Source organism: Phaseolus vulgaris, chromosome 5 (genome assembly GCF_051622355.1).
Source record: "Phaseolus vulgaris cultivar YP4 chromosome 5, ASM5162235v1, whole genome shotgun sequence".
Taxonomy (NCBI): domain Eukaryota; kingdom Viridiplantae; phylum Streptophyta; class Magnoliopsida; order Fabales; family Fabaceae; genus Phaseolus; species Phaseolus vulgaris.
In genome coordinates this window covers 21,414,518-21,435,313 of record NC_143502.1, presented here as the reverse complement: position 1 = coordinate 21,435,313, position 20,796 = coordinate 21,414,518, and the positions used below count along the sequence as shown (strand labels likewise).

The 20,796-nt window shown below is 33.5% G+C and overlaps 1 protein-coding gene across 1 annotated transcript; it reads left to right on the top strand.

The window, feature by feature from the left end:
* The first annotated feature begins 6,948 nt into the window (after nucleotides 1-6,948).
* CIP7 (COP1-interacting protein 7) lies at nucleotides 6,949-14,851 on the top strand. The gene is made up of 9 exons (XM_068643747.2): nucleotides 6,949-7,697; nucleotides 7,786-7,962; nucleotides 8,189-8,316; nucleotides 8,909-8,943; nucleotides 9,022-9,074; nucleotides 9,183-9,335; nucleotides 10,029-10,255; nucleotides 10,663-12,383; nucleotides 13,433-14,851. Exons 1-9 carry the CDS (start codon nucleotides 7,639-7,641, stop codon nucleotides 14,405-14,407), a joined length of 3,528 nt encoding a protein of 1,175 aa, XP_068499848.1. The 5' UTR covers nucleotides 6,949-7,638; the 3' UTR covers nucleotides 14,408-14,851.
* Nucleotides 14,852-20,796: the final 5,945 nt, after the last annotated feature.

Below are 20,796 nucleotides of genomic sequence, written 5' to 3'. Positions count from 1 at the left end.
CCTAAACACAAGAGTAACTCCTAAAACATGCAAATCTAAAATCAACTCACATCAGTAGGGCTTCTCGACTTTGTTCCCTCAATACCCTCTGCTAACGGGTATAACGAAAAGCTTCAATAGAATGATGGTGCCACGAATAGCGGTGGCCACCTCCTTAAATGACATATTTTGAAGATAAATTATGGCGCTTATTAACATGGCATATTATACGGATAATTATGACGGTTTTTAATAATCGCCATATTAAAACCGTCACAACTTACACTACAAGAAAAAAGAGTTTTAACAGAGGTTATTTAGTGGAGGTTTATATAACCCTAGGAATTGATTTAATTAACGGAAGTTTTTTTAACCTTCGTTAAGTTCCAAAAGTTAATAAAAAACCTTAGAAAATAACAGAGACTTTTTTAACCTTCGTTAAATTTCAAAGTTTATTTTAAAACCTCATCAAAATAACGAGTTTTTTTTTAACTTTCGTCAAATTACAAAGTTTTATTCTAAAACCTCAAGAAAATAATGAAGATTTTTTAACCTTCGTTAAATTTCAAAAGTTTTTTCTAAAACCTCAGCAAAATAATGGAGATTTTTTTAACTTTAGTTAACTTCCAAAGATTTATTGTAAAACCTTAATAACTCTAGATTTTTCAAACTTTAATAAATAAATAATTAAAAACTACATAGTTTTAATATATTTTATAACTAAATTCTCTAAAATTTTGAAAGTGTAAATTTACTTTACAAATAAGTTTTCTAAAGTTTCAAAATTTATTTTAAAAACTCAACAAAATAACCTTGGATAATAAGTATATCAATAACTAATCTTGGATAATAAGTATTTCAACAATATTTTCATATATTTTTATGATTGATGGTAATTGGTTTATATAATTCCTAGTGTTTTTTGTTACGAGTTCATACTTCAAAAAACTTGACTTATTTTGTTTTAGCTTTTGATGTATGTATATTTTATGTGCAATTTTAGTTTTAGTTATAATTGTTAATATTTAATTCTCATAATTTTGAAATATTTTAAATTAAGGCCTTTATTTTAAAATGTATCTAATAATTAATTCATTTTGAGAGTGACAAGTGATAAAGTTAATTTTTCCTCGCAATATGTTCTAGCAATCTTTAACCAAGAACACATGATGGAGGAGGGCCCAAGCTCACCACACGATGAAAGCCAAGCCTCCAAGACTAGACGGTCTAGCCTATGATGAGGAGCGTCTAGACTCAAAAAGGAGCGTCTAGCCCATGAAGAGGAGCGTCTAGGCCATGATGAGGAGCGGCTACATAAGGAGCGTCTAGGCCATGATGAGGATTCCTTCTAGACCGTCTAGCTTCACATACACATGGGTCAAAGCTACGGTTTTGGAAAGAGAAGACCTTTGTAATTGTTACATAAAGGCCCATTAGGGGTGCTTAGTAATTAGAGTAGTGTAGAAAGCATATTTGTGTGAAACATTCTAGAAAGACCATGGAGGGGGTGAGCATAAAAACTAGACACACCCCTCCCCATGTGCACCCATGTGCCATGTGCACCCATGTGCTTCACATTTACATTTCATTTGGCTAGCATTAGGGTTGCATTATGGTCCTCCTTAGCCTATAAAAGGAGGAGCCTACACCTTGTATTTTCAAGTTTAATTGAGTATTGTTATGCTACCCATTTTGTGCACTAGCTTTACTTCTCCTAGAAATCTAGGCTATAAACTTCAATCCTTTCACCTTTCTCCCTTGAGCTGGCCGAACCACTCAAACATCACACTCCTCATGCACCTTCAAAGCCAACACAACTCCTAGGAGGGCTTTGTTTCACTCACCCATTGCTTCCGCATCACTCTTTACTACTTTGATTCAAGAAGAACACATGAAATGCCATCAACACACATGGCTTTGAAGCCCACATCTGATAGATAATGCAATTATTTAGGATATATAAAGTAGTGATAAACACCAGTTGTTGTCGACTTATGTAACAGTGTCTTGTGACCAAAGTTGGGGCAATAAGGTGATGAAAGAAGCAATATTGGAGTAAAAGGATAGTGCCTTATTTAGTGTTTCTTCTCCTTAGATATAATAGACATAAGTGTGGTTGAATTGTGATTCCTTGTTAGGACTGTCATCGGTGATCATTAAGCCTGTGCCAGAGAGTAGTGTGTCTACGGTGGAAGAAAGAAGTCAAGAGGATTGTTAGGATAGTGAAAAATGGGATTGAAGGTTATTTCAAACGGCAAGTCATTTTACGGAAATTTTGAAACACATGATATTTTATTGAGGTTCTTAAACCCATGGTATTTTACGGAGGTTCTTAAACCCATGGTATTTAACAAGGGTTCTGAAAGACTTTTCCTAAGGTTTAAAAAACCCTGGACAACATGTTCCCTAAGGATGGTTTAGCGGGGAAAACTGCAACCCCAAGTAAATTACTTAATAGAGGTTTTAACTAGATAATGTAAAAGTAAACTCACATTAAAATCATTTTTTCTTGTAGTGTTACATGTTTTCATGTAGTGTCTATATTATACATGTTATTTCAAAAAGAGTGATTTTCTTTAAAATTGTTATTATTTAATAAAAATTTGACCTAAACCTAAAAGTTAAACAAGTTAAGGAATAAACTTGTGGCAACAAGGAAAAAGAGATAGGCATTGCTATGGTTTGTTAATTAAAGGAAAGACATAAGGATCTATAAAATAATTTTAGGGTAGAAGTGATATAATTAAAATGGTACCTAAATATTTTATTATTAAAATGAAAAATGTATATATAAATTGAAATTTTGGAAGTTTCATTTAAATATAACCACAATCTCTTTAGAATTTGTTTTTCTCCTCTACCTTGGAGGCCACCTTTGGACTCTTGACAATTAGCAGAGTAAGACTGTCCCATCAGAATTTTGATTGGAGTAAGTTCAATTTTGTCCATTTTTCCTTTGATTTACTTTTATGTTTTCCCGTTTACCTGCATAGATTTCTTTGCATGTGACGTTTAGAGCTTCGGGATCAATTCTTCTTCTTTTAGAGTCCTAGTGATATATTTGGATAATTGATCAAGACTCCATGGTACAAGATAGTTTATCCCTATTTTCTTTAGGATTTTGACCTCTCGGTGAGTACGCCTACTTCTACTCAAGTAATGAAAACTAGTTTTATTTTCAATAAAACTCTAGTTTAGAAGATTTAATGAATTAGTAAGTGTTGATTTAGATTGAATGTGAAAGTATTGACATGATAAATTTGTGTTGATTTGGTAAACTATATGTTAATTGTGATGTGAATAAGTATTTGGAATATATGAATAATTTGAAGTGTAAAAATTTATTGAATCATTTTGACTCATTTTTAAAATTAAAAATTAATTAAAAAAATAAAAGTTAAATGTATATTTTTTAAATTTAAGTATATTATTTTATATATAAATAAATGTAAATTATAAGCCATATATATTTTAAAAAAATAATATTAATTTTATTAATTTAAATATAATTATTATTTTATAAAATGAGTCAACTCAAGTTAAGTCTATTTATATCCCAAGCCAAACACGTTGTGCCAAAAGTGACGATTAGTTTTGGCCATTTCTTTTAGCTTGATCTCTTTCATAAAATTTTTAGAGCAGTTGACAGGGTCAAGTCTATTTTTACAACTCTACCCTCAATTTCTCTATATATAAATACGTTAAGAAAATCTAGTTAGATTATTTCCCTAATTTTAAGAATCTAAAATCTGTGATTGTGTTACTTTAGGCAAGATTAACTATAAGCACATATTATTAAATACATGTTCCAAAGATACACGAAAGGAGTAAAGATATACACATTTTGTGATGTTTTGGAGCCAGATTCAAAAATATGTATCATCAACAAAGATGATTTCTTTAATGAAGTTGAAATAGCTTATAAGCCAAAATTTTCAAAAATATAACCCTGATAATAGTTAAAAGGCTGAAAAAATGCAAATACTGATATGAATACACTTTTTCCTCACAAATAATTAAAAAGGTAGAATATGCCTTACTGTTGAAGTGACATATACCCCATCTTATTCCTACAGCAACCTACACATCTGGGTCCTCTGACACTGATATATAGTAATCACAAATGTTACATAAATATATATATATATATATATATATATATATATATAGCTACTAAAAATACACTCAAAACTAATATATATATATATATATATATATATATATATATATATGGGGATGCAGTAGCAGGTGTGATGAGAGTGTTTGGCCAGATTGCTTGTGTTGTGGTGTTGGTTAAAACTTTGTGTCATGTGACAATGGCAAACAAATAAAAACTAGCTCAGATGGACCCAGATTTGTGCTGTGTTTGGCCATCTTCATCATGGACAGCATATCACAGTGTACACACCATAACTTTCTGTTTTAATTTTCACTGTTTATTAGTTATTTGTAAAAAGGTATGTGTGCAAACAAAAAGGTTATAATTACCATGTTGATTTTGTGTTATTTATAACTTGCTTTGGTGGATCTAACTAACTATTAATTGAAAAAGTTGAGTTGAGAATTTAAAATGCATTGGCCCATATGCAGGTGATTTTCTACACTTATCTTAATGGTTGCTTTTGATTTAATTAGAAGGAAACAAACACAGTTTGAAATAAGGCTCCCCAACTGCTGCATTGGTCACAGGAAACTATTGCTGATTCACACAAAGATCTTTAAATTTAATAGGAAATACTTATATAAATGTTTAAAAACCCCAAAATCTTTTGCTGCTTTTTGAGAATAAATTTATCTTACTGTAAGAAAACTTGATTGCTAGTCAAAGAATTAATGATATGAAAAAGTTAAATTTGTCATTAGTAAGTTGAACTTTAATTGTAAAAGTCCATCAGTTTTGATGAGATAAAATTTGGACGAATTATTATCATTGGAGGAGGACATTGGAAACTTTTTTTCATGAACAATTAGTACTTTTAAAACACACAATATATGGTTAACATTTTATATTTTATCATAACATTTATAAGAATAAAATATTATGTATTTCAAATTTAAATAAAACCATTAAATATATTTATTGTTTGCTTACTACTACTTAGAATGGACTCAAAATCTTGTGAATATGGTAATATTACCTAAGAAGAAATTTTCAATTTTTTGTAATGCTAAATTTTTTTCTTTAATATATTTTAAATAAATAAATGGATAACAGTAAATTTTAAATATTTTTATTACCATTGTATAACTAAAATTAAATTAAGATATGAAAAAGCCTCATGAGGTTAAAGAGAGTAAAACAAAACAAAAATTTTAATGATTAATACTATGACTGAAAAGTCACATTTGAGAAATAGTTACTAAGCAACAGAATCAAGAAAGTGAGAATTTTACTGTATTGTGATATATATTTGAGAGTACATTTCCCTAATAACTTTGGTCTGCATTATCTAATGATTGTGCTAAGTTGGATTACTATAGCTACATTAAAATACATGAAGTTAGAGACTGTAACAGTGTTTCTTTTTCTTCAAGATTTGATAGAGCTAATATACATATCAAATCAAAGGGAAAGTCCAAAAATAATAGTAGTATCAATCAAATAATAATAATTATGGCCTACTTACTGTTAACACATGGTGAAGCAATCTGATAAGCATTTAATTTTCAGTGTTGGAAAGCTACTTACTAACCCACATTAAGCTGAAAAGTCATGGACTATTACCAAAGCTATGATTGCAATTTTGTTTCCCTTTTTTCTTGTATCAATCGATCTAACCACCATTACATAGCCCCAAGAGTGCCAATGTCACTGTCCTTAACTACTAAAAATAGCTAGATTTCAATTATCCATGCATTCCCTCACATTGTTTGCATAAATATTTAATCCCAGAGTGATTCTTCTATTGGTGCTTTGAAAGATAGAAAAGTAGAAATGTTCTTATCTCGATAAGAGGAAAAAAACACACACATACAATAATTAATGTGCTTTTCATTTGGCTAAAAAATTTAAAATAATGTTAAATTCTCTCAGTTCTTGTTTTTCTCTTCCTTAATAAAACAAAGCACGCAGGATCAAATGAAACAAAAAAGTAGAGATTTTTTATATGTTTCGAAATCAGACAATTGTTTAACTTTGATGAGAAATAAAAAAAGGACAAGTATTTATCCTCATGTGAAAGTCCTTTTCTAAAAGTGCAAGAACACAACATTCTTTCCCATAACTTGTTTTGTCACCGTTGTTATTGGTGAGGTTTTGTTATTATCTTTCTCATATTTGTCGGTTTCCTTTGTTTTGGAGATGTACATTTGTTTGTGCATAAACATACAATTATAGACAGCTAGCTCCTTCCAATTTATTGACTCCAATCATAATGGCAAACCATAGATAGCTACTCTTCATCTCCTAACATTAACAATAACCACTTTCCATTTCTTCAATTTTAATGAATCACTTTATTCAATGTGCAGTTCCTACGTAGTTAAACAATGTCTCTGTTTGAAGGCCAGGATTTCATTAGTTCATAACTAAAGATATCATTATTTACAGGTTTTATTGACTGAATATATAGTATTCTTTTAGTACCTTATAACTCTTTCATATTAATGCAATGCAAGTAGTCCCTTATGAAAATTTTATGTAATCAATCAAAATACTATCTTGAATGTAAAAAATCATAATGGTCACTAGTTTTTTTTTCTTTAACTAATAGTGAGAAGTTTGTCAGAATTAGAATCTTAATTACCAGTGGGCTACTAAAGTCAGAAATTGATGTGTCAGAATGAAACTTTAAAATTATTTCATCTTTTCATGTGTGATCTACATTTTAACAAAAGAAATCCATTGTAATCGTGCAGTGTTGTCAACGTATAAAAGGACTAAACTTACGAAGTTAATTTGCCCTTTTTTACTAATTTGTCTGACAGTGTACAATGCATATACTCTTTAGAAAATGAGTTGATTGATGCAGAACAGATAGATTGATGAAGATAATCCAAGAGAAGAAAAGGCTGGTTGGAATTATTACTGTTTGTTGGGAGCATGAGAATGTGATGTAGAGAGATGAGGGTGATGCCAAAAGGATACTTTTATTTATTTATTTGTTTGAATTATTATTTTGTGGTTGGCACTTGGCATTGACAAGTATGAACTGTGATGAGGAGTCATTACAACTACTGTAATTATTCTTTGCTGCTCAGACACTCACTCTTCTCCTGTGAATGACACCGACAACAATCTAAAGCAAACATGACATGGTCACATACAATTCTCTCTGTGCTCTCTTGGATGAAAAGTTAACCATAAAGGAAAATGGACCTCTTAACCACCCTCTACTCTATCTGCTTTCAGCTTTCATCATCCTCGTTGCAGCTTCCTAGAGTCGAACCACTCTCTACACAATTCTCTTTCTAAAAGAACAACGTGCTAGTGCGTGTGTGTATGAGTGTGTACACGATAGCATCACCATGTTCTGTTGGTCCCACGTTCCAAACTCAACAAAACCCTCCTCTTCCATTCCCACATTCTTCTCACTCACCCCATGTGCCTGTGCTCACCTCCCTCTTCTGCATTCCGTGTAAGAGGAGGGACTTTACAAGATTAAGGATCCAAAGCTTTCAACTTTCAACCTCTCTCGTTTGGATCATCTTGCTCCTGCTATGGACCCAAACACTCGTCTTGATCATGCCCTCTTTCAGCTCACTCCAACCAGAACCAGGTTCTAATGATTCACAGTTCACAGACACGTTAAAATTGTAGCACCAAATAGTTTTGATTTTGGGTATATCTTGTTTTGTACATTGAAGGTGTGACCTTGTTGTTGCTGGTGGAGGTGTGACTGAAAGACTGGCTTCTGGGCTGTTAGAACCGTTTCTTTCTCACCTGAAGAGTGCCAAGGATCAGATTTCCAAAGGTGGCTATTCCATCACTCTGCGTCCACCTGGTGGATATGCTCCCTGGTTCACCAAAGCGACCCTCCAAAGGTTCTTCAGTCTCTTATTTTCGGTTCTACACTTCTATCTTCCTTTTGGTTTGTAACCATTTGGGGGTTTGATAAATTGGATAGGAATGTTCTGAATGCAGAAAATTTTGAATTTTGACCAAGGAATAAATATTAGCTTCCTTTAATTACTTATGTGTAGGTTATAATCACGTGGAATGATTTTATAAGACCAATGTTGTTTGTCTGTTTTGGTTCGTTTTCAATAGGTTTGTTAGATTTATAAGCTCTCCAGAAGTTCTAGAGAGGTTTGTGACAATAGAGAAAGAGATTGTGCAGATTGAAGAAGGGTCGATTCAGTCAAGTGAGAGGAGCAATTTGGTGGCAGAAGCAGAAGGTATGGATGGGAAATCTTATTCCCGTTATTGACTTGCTGTGTTGATTGGAATTGGATATCCCAGAACATCTAGTTCGTTCTCAATTATTTTCCCCTATCATCATTTTTAATTAAACTTTCTTGTGGTAAATTCTTATTTTCTTTCATTAATTCTGCAACTACTCAATTATAAAGGTCATTACTTTTTTCTTCTGAGAGTTGTGAATAGTATTAGATGCTAAACTGACATGTTATTATGTATGGCTTTATCTTTGGCTATTCTGATTGGAAGGGTACCAAATTACTTTGATTTTTGGTGCGATCTTCTGTAAGAAAGACTAGCACAAGAACCCGTGGTCATTATCATTAGCCACTTTTCTGAAGCCATAATCAGTTGTCATATCTCTTTCTTCCCTTTCTACTAGTTTATCTTCCCTTAACACTTTAAATAACAACTGGGGAAAGAGAAAAGGTATAAAGCAGGTTCAGTTAGCTGGAAATTTGCACTGTTTCTATTATTGTAATAATGAAGGTAAATTTGAGAAAGAAAAATAATTGTTGATCCAACTTTATATTTTTGAGCTGGTATTAACAAGAAACATGTTATCTGCAGATGGACGTGTCAGAAGGTCAACAACTTCCTCTAAGGTATGTAAATGTGACTCTTGCTAATGCTGTCTTCAGTTTTGGTAAGATATTGAAACTCTTGTCTCCTGGTGTGTTTAGTTGAAAGATGAGCAAGCTGGAACCAATGAAGATGGACATGAAGAAAATTCCAGGTATTGAATTTTTGTGTGTTTTCCTTGTGTTGTCTTGTATGACATCTTTTTGTTCTTCGTGATGTATCTAATATACCTAATATTTTTTCATCAATTTTCTATGAACAGAGTTCGCCTTCAACGTGTTCTAGATAATCGTAAAGCTATGCTTTGCAAAGAACAAGCAATGGCCTATGCCCGTGCTCTAGTTGCAGGATTTTACCCAGAATCTGTGGATGATCTTATATGTTTTGCTGATGCATTTGGAGCTTCACGTTTAAGGTCAGCAAGCATACCACAAAACATTCAATGCACAAAATAAACGCCATTGATCAATTGAAACACTTCACTTTGAATGGAAAAAACATAATGATAGATAAAACCTTTACCTCACTTGAGTATAAGTTCATTTGTACTTACATTTTTTTTGGGCATAGTGGTTCACATCTTATTAACTCTTCACTGATTGTTTTTCATTTTACTCTTTTGTCACTAAGATGTTATTTACAGAGTGTTCCTTTTGAGATATGACATGAATGGCACCTACCTCAAGCAAATACGTTCTACCTCCTTCATGTTTGGGTGAAAGTCTTGTGAAATGATTAATGGTAAAACAAATTAAATATAAAATAATAACTTGGTTGACTCTTTCATCAAAATATGATAAACATTTGTCAAATAATTTGCTGATGTGTGTTTCTTGTTTATGAGCCTTATTTGCCTAGAAGGAAGAGTGATAAAAATAACAAGGAATAAAGGAGACAATTAATATTTCCAAAAGGGAACCCTCTTAGTTTCCATTTACTGTTTAGACTTTAGAAGACCAGGGAAAACAGTATTCTGGTATATGTATTCATATGATTCCTTGATATAGGATTATCTAATGAAGATTCAGTATTTCATTATTGCAAAGATCTTTTATGTCCCGGGAAACTTCCCATGTTTTGTAATTTAATATAATTTTGATGCATTTAGGGAAGCATGCATAAATTTCTTAGAGCTGTGCAAACAAAAGAATGAAGACAAGCTCTGGATAGATGAGATCGCAGCCATGCAGGCATCTGCTCAGCGTGAATTGCCATACTTAAGGACATCTGGAATCATACTTGCTGGTGAAGATGATACAAGCAGTAAATTAAATGGCTTAGTTGATGCCTCAATTTCCGAGTCAACGCCAAGTCATGCAAGTTTCGACGGCCAAGGTATCCTCATCTACTGCTAAGTGGATCAGTATCTCAGTCTTTGCCTTCTTCTGAGTACTATAGTTTCCAAAAAACAAATGTTTTCTGACACCATTTGTCTTTAGCCATATAAAAGTAGATATCATTCTGGTAGTCTCACCACTGTTAGTGTATTTTCTTCATTGTTAAACTAAAAGGATGTATAGTTCTTTTTGAGAAAATTTAGATTTAATACATGAATTCCCTTTTATTTGATGGATTGTGATTCCCTCACCCTTGAGTGCTTGATTAGACTTATGCAAATCTACTTGGAGTTTTCCGCAAAATTTACCTGAAACTAATGTTCTGAAACAAAGTCTATCAAATAACTTAAATCTTGTACAGGTATATCCATAAGTTAGTTACTTGTTGATTATGAAAAATTGCAGATTATAGCTTGCCTACACAAGGTCAAACACCATCAACAGAGGGAAGAGCTCAAATGCCAATGTCCTGGCCAAACCATGTACCTCAGTACATTCAAAACTTTCAGGGTCATGCATTTCAACAAATGCCCCCATACCAAGGGTTCCTCTATCCCGGTATGCAGGTTCCTCCTTCATATTATCCAGGGAATATGCATTGGCCTCCAAGTGTGGAAGACTCTCATATTGTTCATGACCGAGACAAGGATTACCATAAATCCTCATATAAGAAGAAGAAGAAGAAGAAACATTCTCAAGTATTGGAGCAGTCTGAAGAAGAAAGCTCCACAGCATCCTCTGACTCCAGTTATGAGAGTGATTCGGATAACCATTCAAGCCAAGGTAAAAAGCAATCTTCAAAAGAACATCGGTACAAAAAGAAGCATGGCAAGAAGTCCTCAAGGAAAGTAGTCATACGCAATATAAACTATATAACCTCTAATGGAGATGGTGAGAAGGGTGGTGTCACAGAGGGGAGTTTGTCCAATGAGGATGAATTCATCAATGGAGATTCCCTCAAACAGCAGGTAGAGGAAGCTGTAGGATCATTGGAGAGAAGAGATAAGTCAAGCTCCCGTCACCATAAGAAACACCATAGTTCAAAACACCCTGGCATGATAAATGGTTTAACAGATACTGATTCCAATGGCACAAAGATCAATAACAACTGGGACGCTTTCCAGAATCTTCTTTTGAGAGATGATGATTCAGCTCTTGATGCAGAAGAACAACCTTTGAAGCTTCAGGAGGAATATATGGCCAATCAGAAGTTTGAGAATGGAAGGTCAAATGAATTTAATCATGAACCTGACATTACTCGAGTAATTTCAAATGATTCCTTTGTTGTGACTGAGAGGGAATTCAATAGTGAGAGTCAAAATCGTGTTGATAACTTTAAGGAAGGAAAGGATGCACTTTCCTTGATGAAGAAAAATAATAGCACAGATGCAGAGATGCTGTTTTCTCGGAGAAATGATGAATCGGTTAGCTATTCCATGTCCACTCTGACTGGCAATGGCCCAGCATCTTCCCTCACTAAATGCCAGAAAGAAGAGGATTGGTTCATTATCAATCAGTCTGATAAACCAAGAAATGAGGATAAGAACCGAGATTTCAGAATATTTAGCGGCGTTGCTACATCACAAACTACTGATTCACTTCTCTTAGAGAAAAACAAGAAAGACATTATGACTGATGATTCTTTTATGATTCAAGCTCGACCATCAGAAGATCAATTCAATTCTCAGTCAGCAGCTGATCTAAGTTTGGTTTCGGACATTGTTGGGGCTACTGAGTTCATGAACATCACACAAGAAGGTTTACACAATAAGACTGAAACCTTAAATTCCCATGAGCCCCAAGACCTGTTCATGGTTCTTGATCGTGATTCAGCGGCAGAGCGAAGTGTGGCTCCCTGGAGCATGGAAATGGATTATGAGAATAACATTTCTTTAAGTGAAGCTAATAGAAAGCTTTCTGAAGTTGAAACAGATCAAAATCATCCATCTAATAATGAGGGTACTAATACAAAAACTCCTGGAGTGAAAAATGGAAAAGTTTCAAGTAAAGAAGTAAAGTCTAAGGCTATAAATGCATCTCTTGGTAAAAGCAAGTCTGCTATCACATCAAGAAGCAAATCATCCCCAGGAACCAGAACTGGTGTTGTAAAGAGCAAATCTGAGAAGGTAAAATATGGGAACTGTCTTGTGTCTACCAATTTCCTTGAAAGGTTAAGTAAAAGAAAGAGGAATATATATGTTAGACATAACTTCTCCTTTGGGATACTTAATTGCTCTTTAGATTCAGAACCAACCAAAAGGTAGTTTGGCATAGAGGGTGGGAAAATTCTTGCTTAGCCTAAGCAGTTTACTAAGTGGACTTAAAACTATAAGATAATTATGCAGATCCCATTTAAAGTGTTGATTTTTATCAAATGTTAATTTGATTTGCTGAATGAGCTCAAAAGGTCATGCTGAATTAAGGGGGTCTTGAACTAAAAATTAGTACAAGATTAATTATATAACGAACATTACTTATCCCTACATGAAACCTAGATTTTGATAGTCCAGTTTAATGTTAATATAGGATGTGTAGGGTCTGGATTGTTTTGGAATTGTCCCCTAAGTGAATTCATTTGGGTTCCCCCACATTCATAAATCAAACTGCAAGTGATTTTATTAATTTTAGATGTGTCTTAAGTTTTCAATCGTTTTAAACTTTCATTAAATTGGAATTTTCCCCCACTTACTTTATGTTCAATGCGTTGATAAATCAAACTGCAAGTGATTTTATTAATTTTAGATGTGTCTTAAGTTTTCAATCGTTTTAAACTTTCATTAAATTGGAATTTTCCCCCACTTACTTTATGTTCAATGCGTTGATAAATCAAACTGCAAGTTATTTATACAAATTTCAACCGTGTAGTGAGTTTCCAATTGTTTTGAAATTTCAATGAATTGAACTGCTTCCTGTTTATTTTCACAAAGTAGAAATTTCTTGTTCAATTCTTTGATTGCATGGCTCAGAAAACTGCACTTTCTGCTGCGCCAAATACGCATGGAAAGTTCCTTGATTATCTGGCTTAGGAAAAAGTAACACTTTCTATTGTTCCAAATACATATGAGATGGGTACTTCTCTTAATATTTCTATGGAAGTGTGATCATAAGTTATTGCAGTACCTCATTTTCTTACTGATCTAATTTGTTCACATTTATTGCCCTCTTTTATTCGTAGGAGGAGGAAAATAGAAAGAAAAAGGAGGATTTGATGATTCAGCGGCAGAAAAGAATTACTGAAAGAAGTGCTTCTAAGAAGACTGGAATTGAAACCAAGACTTCCTTGACATCTGCAAAGAAAGGGAATCCTAAGATACATCCATCCAATGAGGAGACTAAGAAATTGAACAAACCAGTCCTCAGGAATTCCACCGTCGAACGCCTTGCAGCTGCTCGAGTAAGTCAGCCAAAGGTTTCACCAAGTCAAGCAAAATCTGGACCAACCAAGAAACCACCCTTGAAGGCAAATGGTGTACCTTTGCAGAAGACTACTAGCACAGAAAAGAAGAAGCAGGGCTCAAAAGAAATCAAATCTTCAAGTCGAAAACAAGACATGAAGAAAACAAATGGGGATGTTCTTCCCTCCACTAATGGCAAGGCTAAGAATGAAATGGAAGTCTCAGGTGCATTGCCAGTGAACTCTGGTGCTGCACAATCTGTTGAACCAAATAACAGTAATCTTGATTTGAAAGATAATGGAGAGCCAATCAAGACATCAGAGAAACACACAACATATATGATTTCAGAAAGAGAGCATGTGCCTGGAAATGTTGGCCAGACTAAGGTGGACTCAGCTTTGCCAAATCACGATCGCGCACTGCAAGGAGATGAAGAAGTGTCAAACAAGTTTTCTCAACTTCAAGGTGATAACAAACCTCAACATATTACTACTGATGCGATCACAAATCCTACAGCTGCATTACCCAGCAAACCCATTACAGTTTATGCTGTGAACTCAAAGATTAATCAAGAAATAGATGAAAGCAATGCTACCTTGCCTAATGTCACCGAGAAACAAATTTCTACCCCTCCGCCCAGTAACCAACTGATGTCAGAACCAGTCCACTCCAGGAAAAAATGGAACACTGATGAGGACTCTTCAAAACCAGCAAAAGGATTTCGTAAGCTTCTATTCTTTGGAAGAAAGAGCTGAAGAAGCACCCTGGTGCATTGGTACAGTGCAAATTGGTTCATGATAATTCTCTGAAATGTTCAGACTATGATTATTCAATATTTCAAGAAGAGCTCACTTTGTCCATTGTTTTGCTCAACAGAAAGTGTTTGGCACATTGAATTATTTGTTGTTTTGAACACGCCTATGACATGTGGAAGATTGTAGATAGTTTCCAGCTTGCCACACGTGATAATAACATGGAATTGGGAGTTAAGGTCATATTAGAGATCCATGATGTAAATTATCTGAATATGGTTTTGGTTCCTAAGGAAGGATTTCTCAGGTAAATAAATTTTCCATGTTGGAACTTGGGAACACTATACAATGTTTGTTTTGTCTAATGTCATTTGATGTCGGGAAACTGTTTACTTGTATTGCAAATCTTGAAAGTTATAATGTTTGGTGTGTATTGCTTTCACAATATTTCATATTGCAATTATGTGCCACAACAATGAGTTTTTTTTTTTTGTTCATTTTGTTCCTTTGGAGGTTCAATGAATGTTAAATTGTTGTAGCATAGTTCTGAAATTATGAGAAGGAGAAGTAGCAGTGACATGCAATTGATGCAAAGGGATAGCAGAACCAACAGAAGAAAAATAGATGCTACCAACAATGCACCGACATAAATATCAATAAAAGTGTAAGACAAGACCATGAAAATGTTAGCTGCGAACCTAACAGTGCTTAGCTGTGCATACCAGTGTGGTGTAAATTTGTCACTCACACTGGCATTGTCAAAAATCCTCACATCATGAAGAAACTTGAGAATATCAAGGGGGTTCTCATATGTTCAGGGAGTAAAAACAATACAAATTGAATAAATTAAAAAGTACAGATAAATCATGTTTTAAAATAATTTTTCTTATAAAGTAATCACATTTTTTATTTCGAATAAAAATATGCTTTTAAAACCACTTTATTTATTTATTTTAAAATTAATAAAAGCAGTGTAAAAAATATTAAAATCAAGTTTTAAAACATGTTTTTAATCATAAATAAATAAATAGTAGTGTATTAAAATATAAATTTTATCACTTAAAAAATAAAGTTGGATTTTGAACATAACATTTTTATTAAGAGTATTTTTAAAACACGATTATTTATATTCCATAATTTATTCTCACACACAATAAAAGACTACCATCATTCTTAATAAAAGAAAGAAAGAAGATCATCTTTATTAGAGAAATGAGAAGTAGGAAAAATCTGCCAAACTCAACTCCAAATACGCAAAGCATTAGAACATTCAAAAAATAAATGTTGAATAGATTCCTCATGCTTTTCACAAAGCGTACACATAAAACAAATATTCAGACCTTTATGCTGATATGTAGGAAGCCGCCCATGAAAATTTTTCCAAAGGACAAGAGTTTTGGAAGGCGGAAGATATGAAGACCAAATTAATTTACCCCAACCTCAGGGAACTCCTAGATCCAAGAAAAAAGTCCTAGCTAATTTAAAAGTGAAACGACCAGACTCCTTTAGAATCCAATTAGGAATATCTTGTTCCGTCCTAACCATGATATGACTAAAAATATGAGGCATCTGTTGTAAAGACAATGAAATATTTCAATCATCACCTGTCCAAAACTGAGAGACTGTATCCGGAATGCTAGCACCATTAGATAATCCTACAATATTTGTTAAAAGAAGTAGTACCACACCATTTATCATTCCAGAAATTAATAAAAGAACCTGTACTAACAGTTTAAGAAGTATAATCAAGTATAGTAGAATAAAATTTCTTAATTACATGCCAAAGAGATAAGATCTATAAACCATTTGAAACTTGTATTTTGATTTAAGAACCCTGACTTTCAAGAGGAAAGACCAAGGCCTGTTGCTATAAGCAAAATTCCAAACAAGCTTAAGAAGATGTGCATTATTTTCATGGTGAATGTTAATAATCTTCAAACCTTCATTCTAAAGGGGAGAACAAATCGTAGCCCAATTAACCGTAACTATACCTTTTTTCAGAATATCACTAGTCCAGATAAAATTTCGACACCACTGCTTGCGTAAGAAGAGAAACAAGCCATTTATACAAATTAAAACTATAAGCTAGAAGACCCGTAATCACCGTATTGACCAACTGAACCCGACCCATCATGTTAAGAGATTTACCTTTTCAAGAAGCAAGCTTCAATTTGACTTTATCAGCCAAAGGTTGAAGAAAACGACCCCTTGGAGCACCAACAAAGATAGGCACTCCTAAATAAGTGAAAGGCAAACAACCATGACTACAAGAAAGAATACACTGAATTTTGGTGACAAATCTTGCAGAATTATCCATGGTGAAAAAACTACTCTTAAAATTATTAACATATTGACCCGAGAAATCACAATATGTTTTAAGAAAAATACTCAAATTTCTAAGAGAATTATTATCTACCCTACAGAAAACAAAAATGTCATCCGCATATAAAATTTGACAGGGAGTGAGAAAACCTTGCAGACTAGCCATATTATCATTCACAAGCTTTGGGAGACCTCTACTAAGAACTTCTTTTGCAAGAGAGAAAAGTAAGGGAGACAAAGGATCACTTTGTCTAACACCTCTACTACAAGGAAAAAAATCCCACCAAACTGCCATTTATTTTGATAGAAAGCATAGTTGAACGAAAAATAATATTAATCCAACCGACAAACGAGGGGTGAAAACCAAAGCGTGACAAAACTAATAGTTAAAACTTCAAACTCAGAGTGTCAAAGGCTTTGTGAATATCAACTTTGTAAGCCACATTACCTCTGTGAACCTTTTTAGAAAGCAAGTTAATAGCTTCAAAAGAAATACCAATACAATCCTGAATCTGTCTACCCTGCACAAACCCATACTGATTAGGAGAAATAATTTTGGTAGCCACAAGAGCAAGCTGATCGGCCAAAATAGCTTCTTTGCTTCTTTCAGAATCATCAAAGATTTCTTTCTCAATTTCTGTAATTGCCGCTGATATTCTGTAATATGGTATCAGAGCTCTTCATTGTGAAGAGCTCTATTGCGCGCACTCTAATTCCTTCTTCATTCTTTATATTCTGTTCTTCCACAATTTTTCGATCTTTTTCTCCTTTTTTAACTAACAAGTTTATTTTTTTTTGCAGTTTTAAAGCTTTGGTTTCAATGGCTACTGAAAACCCTTATAGAAGTGAAACCCTAGCCAGAATAAAAATCTCGTTCAAAGTGACAATCCCGCTCACAACTTCTTATACTTTCACCCGAGTGAAAACCCTGCGACTCCCCTTGTATCTCTCGTTCTTAATTCGACAAATTACCACTCTTTGAGTCGTTCAATTATCATTGTGTTAAGTGCAAAGAATAAGGTAAAGTTTATCAAAGGTGTGATACCTCAACCCTCTGAATCAGATCCCTCCTTCTCATCCTGGATGTGTTGCAATAACATGGTGGCATCCTCGCTTGTGCATTTGGTTTCTATTCCTATACATAAAAGTATCATCTGGATGGATAAGGCACTGCATGTCTGGAATGACCTTAAAGCTCACTTCTCGCAAGGTGATATGTCTCGCATTTCTGACCTCAAATGGAGTCATCTTCTCTCAATCAAGGTGATATTTCTGTTACTGATTATTTCACCAAACTTAGGGTTATTTGGGATGAATTAGGTAATTTTAGACCTGATCATGTATGCACATGTAATTCTTTTTCTGTTATTGCTCAAATAAAAAGAGAGGATCAAGCCATGCAATTTTTATGTGGTCTTAATGATCAGTACAATAACATGTCCCTGCTTTACTAAAAAAATTTCTCTTGTTGTTCAGTAAGAACGCCAATTTAACAATAGTTTTTTAGTTGCACATATCAAAAACAATAACTCTGTTATTCATATTAATGCTAATGTTGTTACTTGTTCTTTCTATGGAAAATTGGGTCACAATGAAACCATATGCTTTAAGAAAAGTGGTTTTCCTAACCAAGATGGTAAGGGATCAAGATTTGACAGTAATAACAGAAAGGTTTGTACCTATTGTAATAAGATTGGGCACATTGTAGATGTCTGCTATAAGAAGCATGGATACCCCCGGGTATAGATCTCAATATGGTAATTTTTCCCATGCCAACAATGTTGTTGCTCAAGAAGACACTATTGGTGGTCAAGATCAGACTAAAAACGATGGTAGTGGTGACTTTCGAATTACCCAAAATCAGTTTCAAATCCTTTTGGATTTTGTGAAGAATGTAAATGTCTCAAATAGTCAAACTCAAATGAACCAGGTTGGTTCCATTTCTGCTGATCCTTAGGATCAAAATTCGGTTATGACAGGTAATCTTTATAGATTCAAAAATTGTATCTTCAATAAGCATGCTTGAATTCTGGATTCTAGTGCAACAGATCATGTTTGTTTTGCCCTATCTAATTTTGCTTCATATAATTTTATTAAATCCATTATTATTAAACTTCCTAATGGAAATTTTGTTACTACTTCCCACTCTGGTACAATGATCTTCAATGATAAATTTGTTCTTAAAAATGTCTTATATGTACCATATTTTTCTTTTAATTTGATTTCTATATCTCAATTGACTACATCTCTTAAATGTGAGCTTATTTTTTCCCCTAGTGAGTGTTTGATACATAATTCATAACTAAAAATAAGATTGGTACAGTTGATGTTGTGGCTGGTCTATATGTCTTCAACAAAGTTGACAGAAATATTCTAAGTTGTGCTACAAAACAAACGAATATTTGGCACCTCAGAATGGGTCATTCTTTGGAAGAAAGGATAAAAGTTCTACAAACTTATTATCCCCATATTAATATTGATAAAAATTACATTTGTGATGCTTGTCATCAAGCAAAACAAAGAAAGCTTTCCTTTTCCCTATGTGATACTAGAACTGTTCAGTCTTTTGAATTACTTCATATTGACATTTGGGGTCCTTGTTCTGTTGTTTCAATGCTTGGTCATAAATTTTTTCTTACTATAGTTGATGATTTTACTAGATATACTTGGATTTTTCTCATGCATAATAAGTCTAAAGTCAGGACTAATGTTACCAATTTTATAACTTATGTTGAAAGTCAATTTTCTACTAAAGTTAAAATCATTTGTACTGATAATGACATTGAATTTTCCATGCATGATTTCTTTGCATCCAAAGGTATTATCCTTCAAACTACTTGTATTGAGGCACCCGAGCAAAATGGCATTGTTGAAAGAAAACATCAACACCTTTTGAATGTCACTCGCGCTTTACTTTTTCAATCTAGTCTTCCTACTGTTTTCTGGTGTTTTGTTGTGCAACATGCTGCATTTCTTATTAATTGCATGCCTACTTCACTGCTTAACAATGTCACTCCATATGAAAAATTATACAAAAAGTTGTGTGATATTTCTCATCAGCGTGTTTTTGGATGTTTGTGCTATTCTTCTTCCATTCTTGCTCATAGAAAAGAACTGACAGTTGTGGTGTTCTTGGTGTTTTCCTTGGTTTTAAACCTAATACAAAGGGTTTCCTCCTTTTTAACCTAAAAAATCACAAAACAAATTTATCCATAGATGTTATTTTTCATGAAAATTGTTTTCCTTATTACTCCAAATATGTACAAAACAATGATTCCAATAGTCTCTCTTTGCCTATTCCTAGTCATTATGCCAAGACTTATGATGATCTTTGTTTTGTTAGAATTGTAGGTCTTAAACAAGAGGAGGGGGGAATTGTTTTCAAATGTTTTGAAGGTATGAAGAAAGTCAAAGAAGAATCAAAGCCAAAGGACTCAAAGAATACAATAAGAAAACAGTTTTAGTTGATTTCTAGAAATTCAACCGGTTGTTTTTACGATTCAACTGGTTGTTTATATTAGTAGAGTGTGAAAACAACTAAAAACATATATGCAAGAGTTAAGGGAGAGAAAGAATCACACAAGCAATTTTACACTACTTCATTCTTAAACCAAGAGCTACATCTAATTCCCAAAAACCTTTGGGCATCCACTAAGTAATCAAAAACCAGATTACAAACACACAACCACCAAAGAAATGATCTTGATCCCCTCAAGAACACAGACTTCCTTTGGCACACCAAAAACACACCACGAATCAGAATACCCTTTGACTCTGTGAACAAAAGTTCTTACAAAATTGCAAATCAAGAAGAAATAGGATTGATCACACTTGGTACAAATCAAATCAAAGTACACAACAAGTCCTACTTCACTCTTAGAGAAATATCCAAAGCCTTAAGCAATCTTGGAGAAAAATTGATTTCAAAAACTGATCTTGTAAGTCATATGCTAGGAGCGTATAACAAAACATTTGTACTCCAATTAGCAGTTGAAAACATTTATTATAAAAGTCAAATCAGTTTCAAATCATTTAAAGCAGATTTAACAAACTTAACAGAATTGTGTTAA

Excerpts from the sequence above, each read along its gene's own strand:
- CIP7 (XM_068643747.2), top strand. The coding sequence starts at position 7,639 with ATGGACCCAAACACTCGTCTTGATCATGCCCTCTTTCAGCTCACTCCA. Across the intron at positions 7,963-8,188 it reads ACCAAAGCGACCCTCCAAAG|GTTTGTTAGATTTATAAGCT; the intron begins GTTCTTCAGTCT and ends CGTTTTCAATAG. Across the intron at positions 8,317-8,908 it reads TTTGGTGGCAGAAGCAGAAG|ATGGACGTGTCAGAAGGTCA; the intron begins GTATGGATGGGA and ends TGTTATCTGCAG.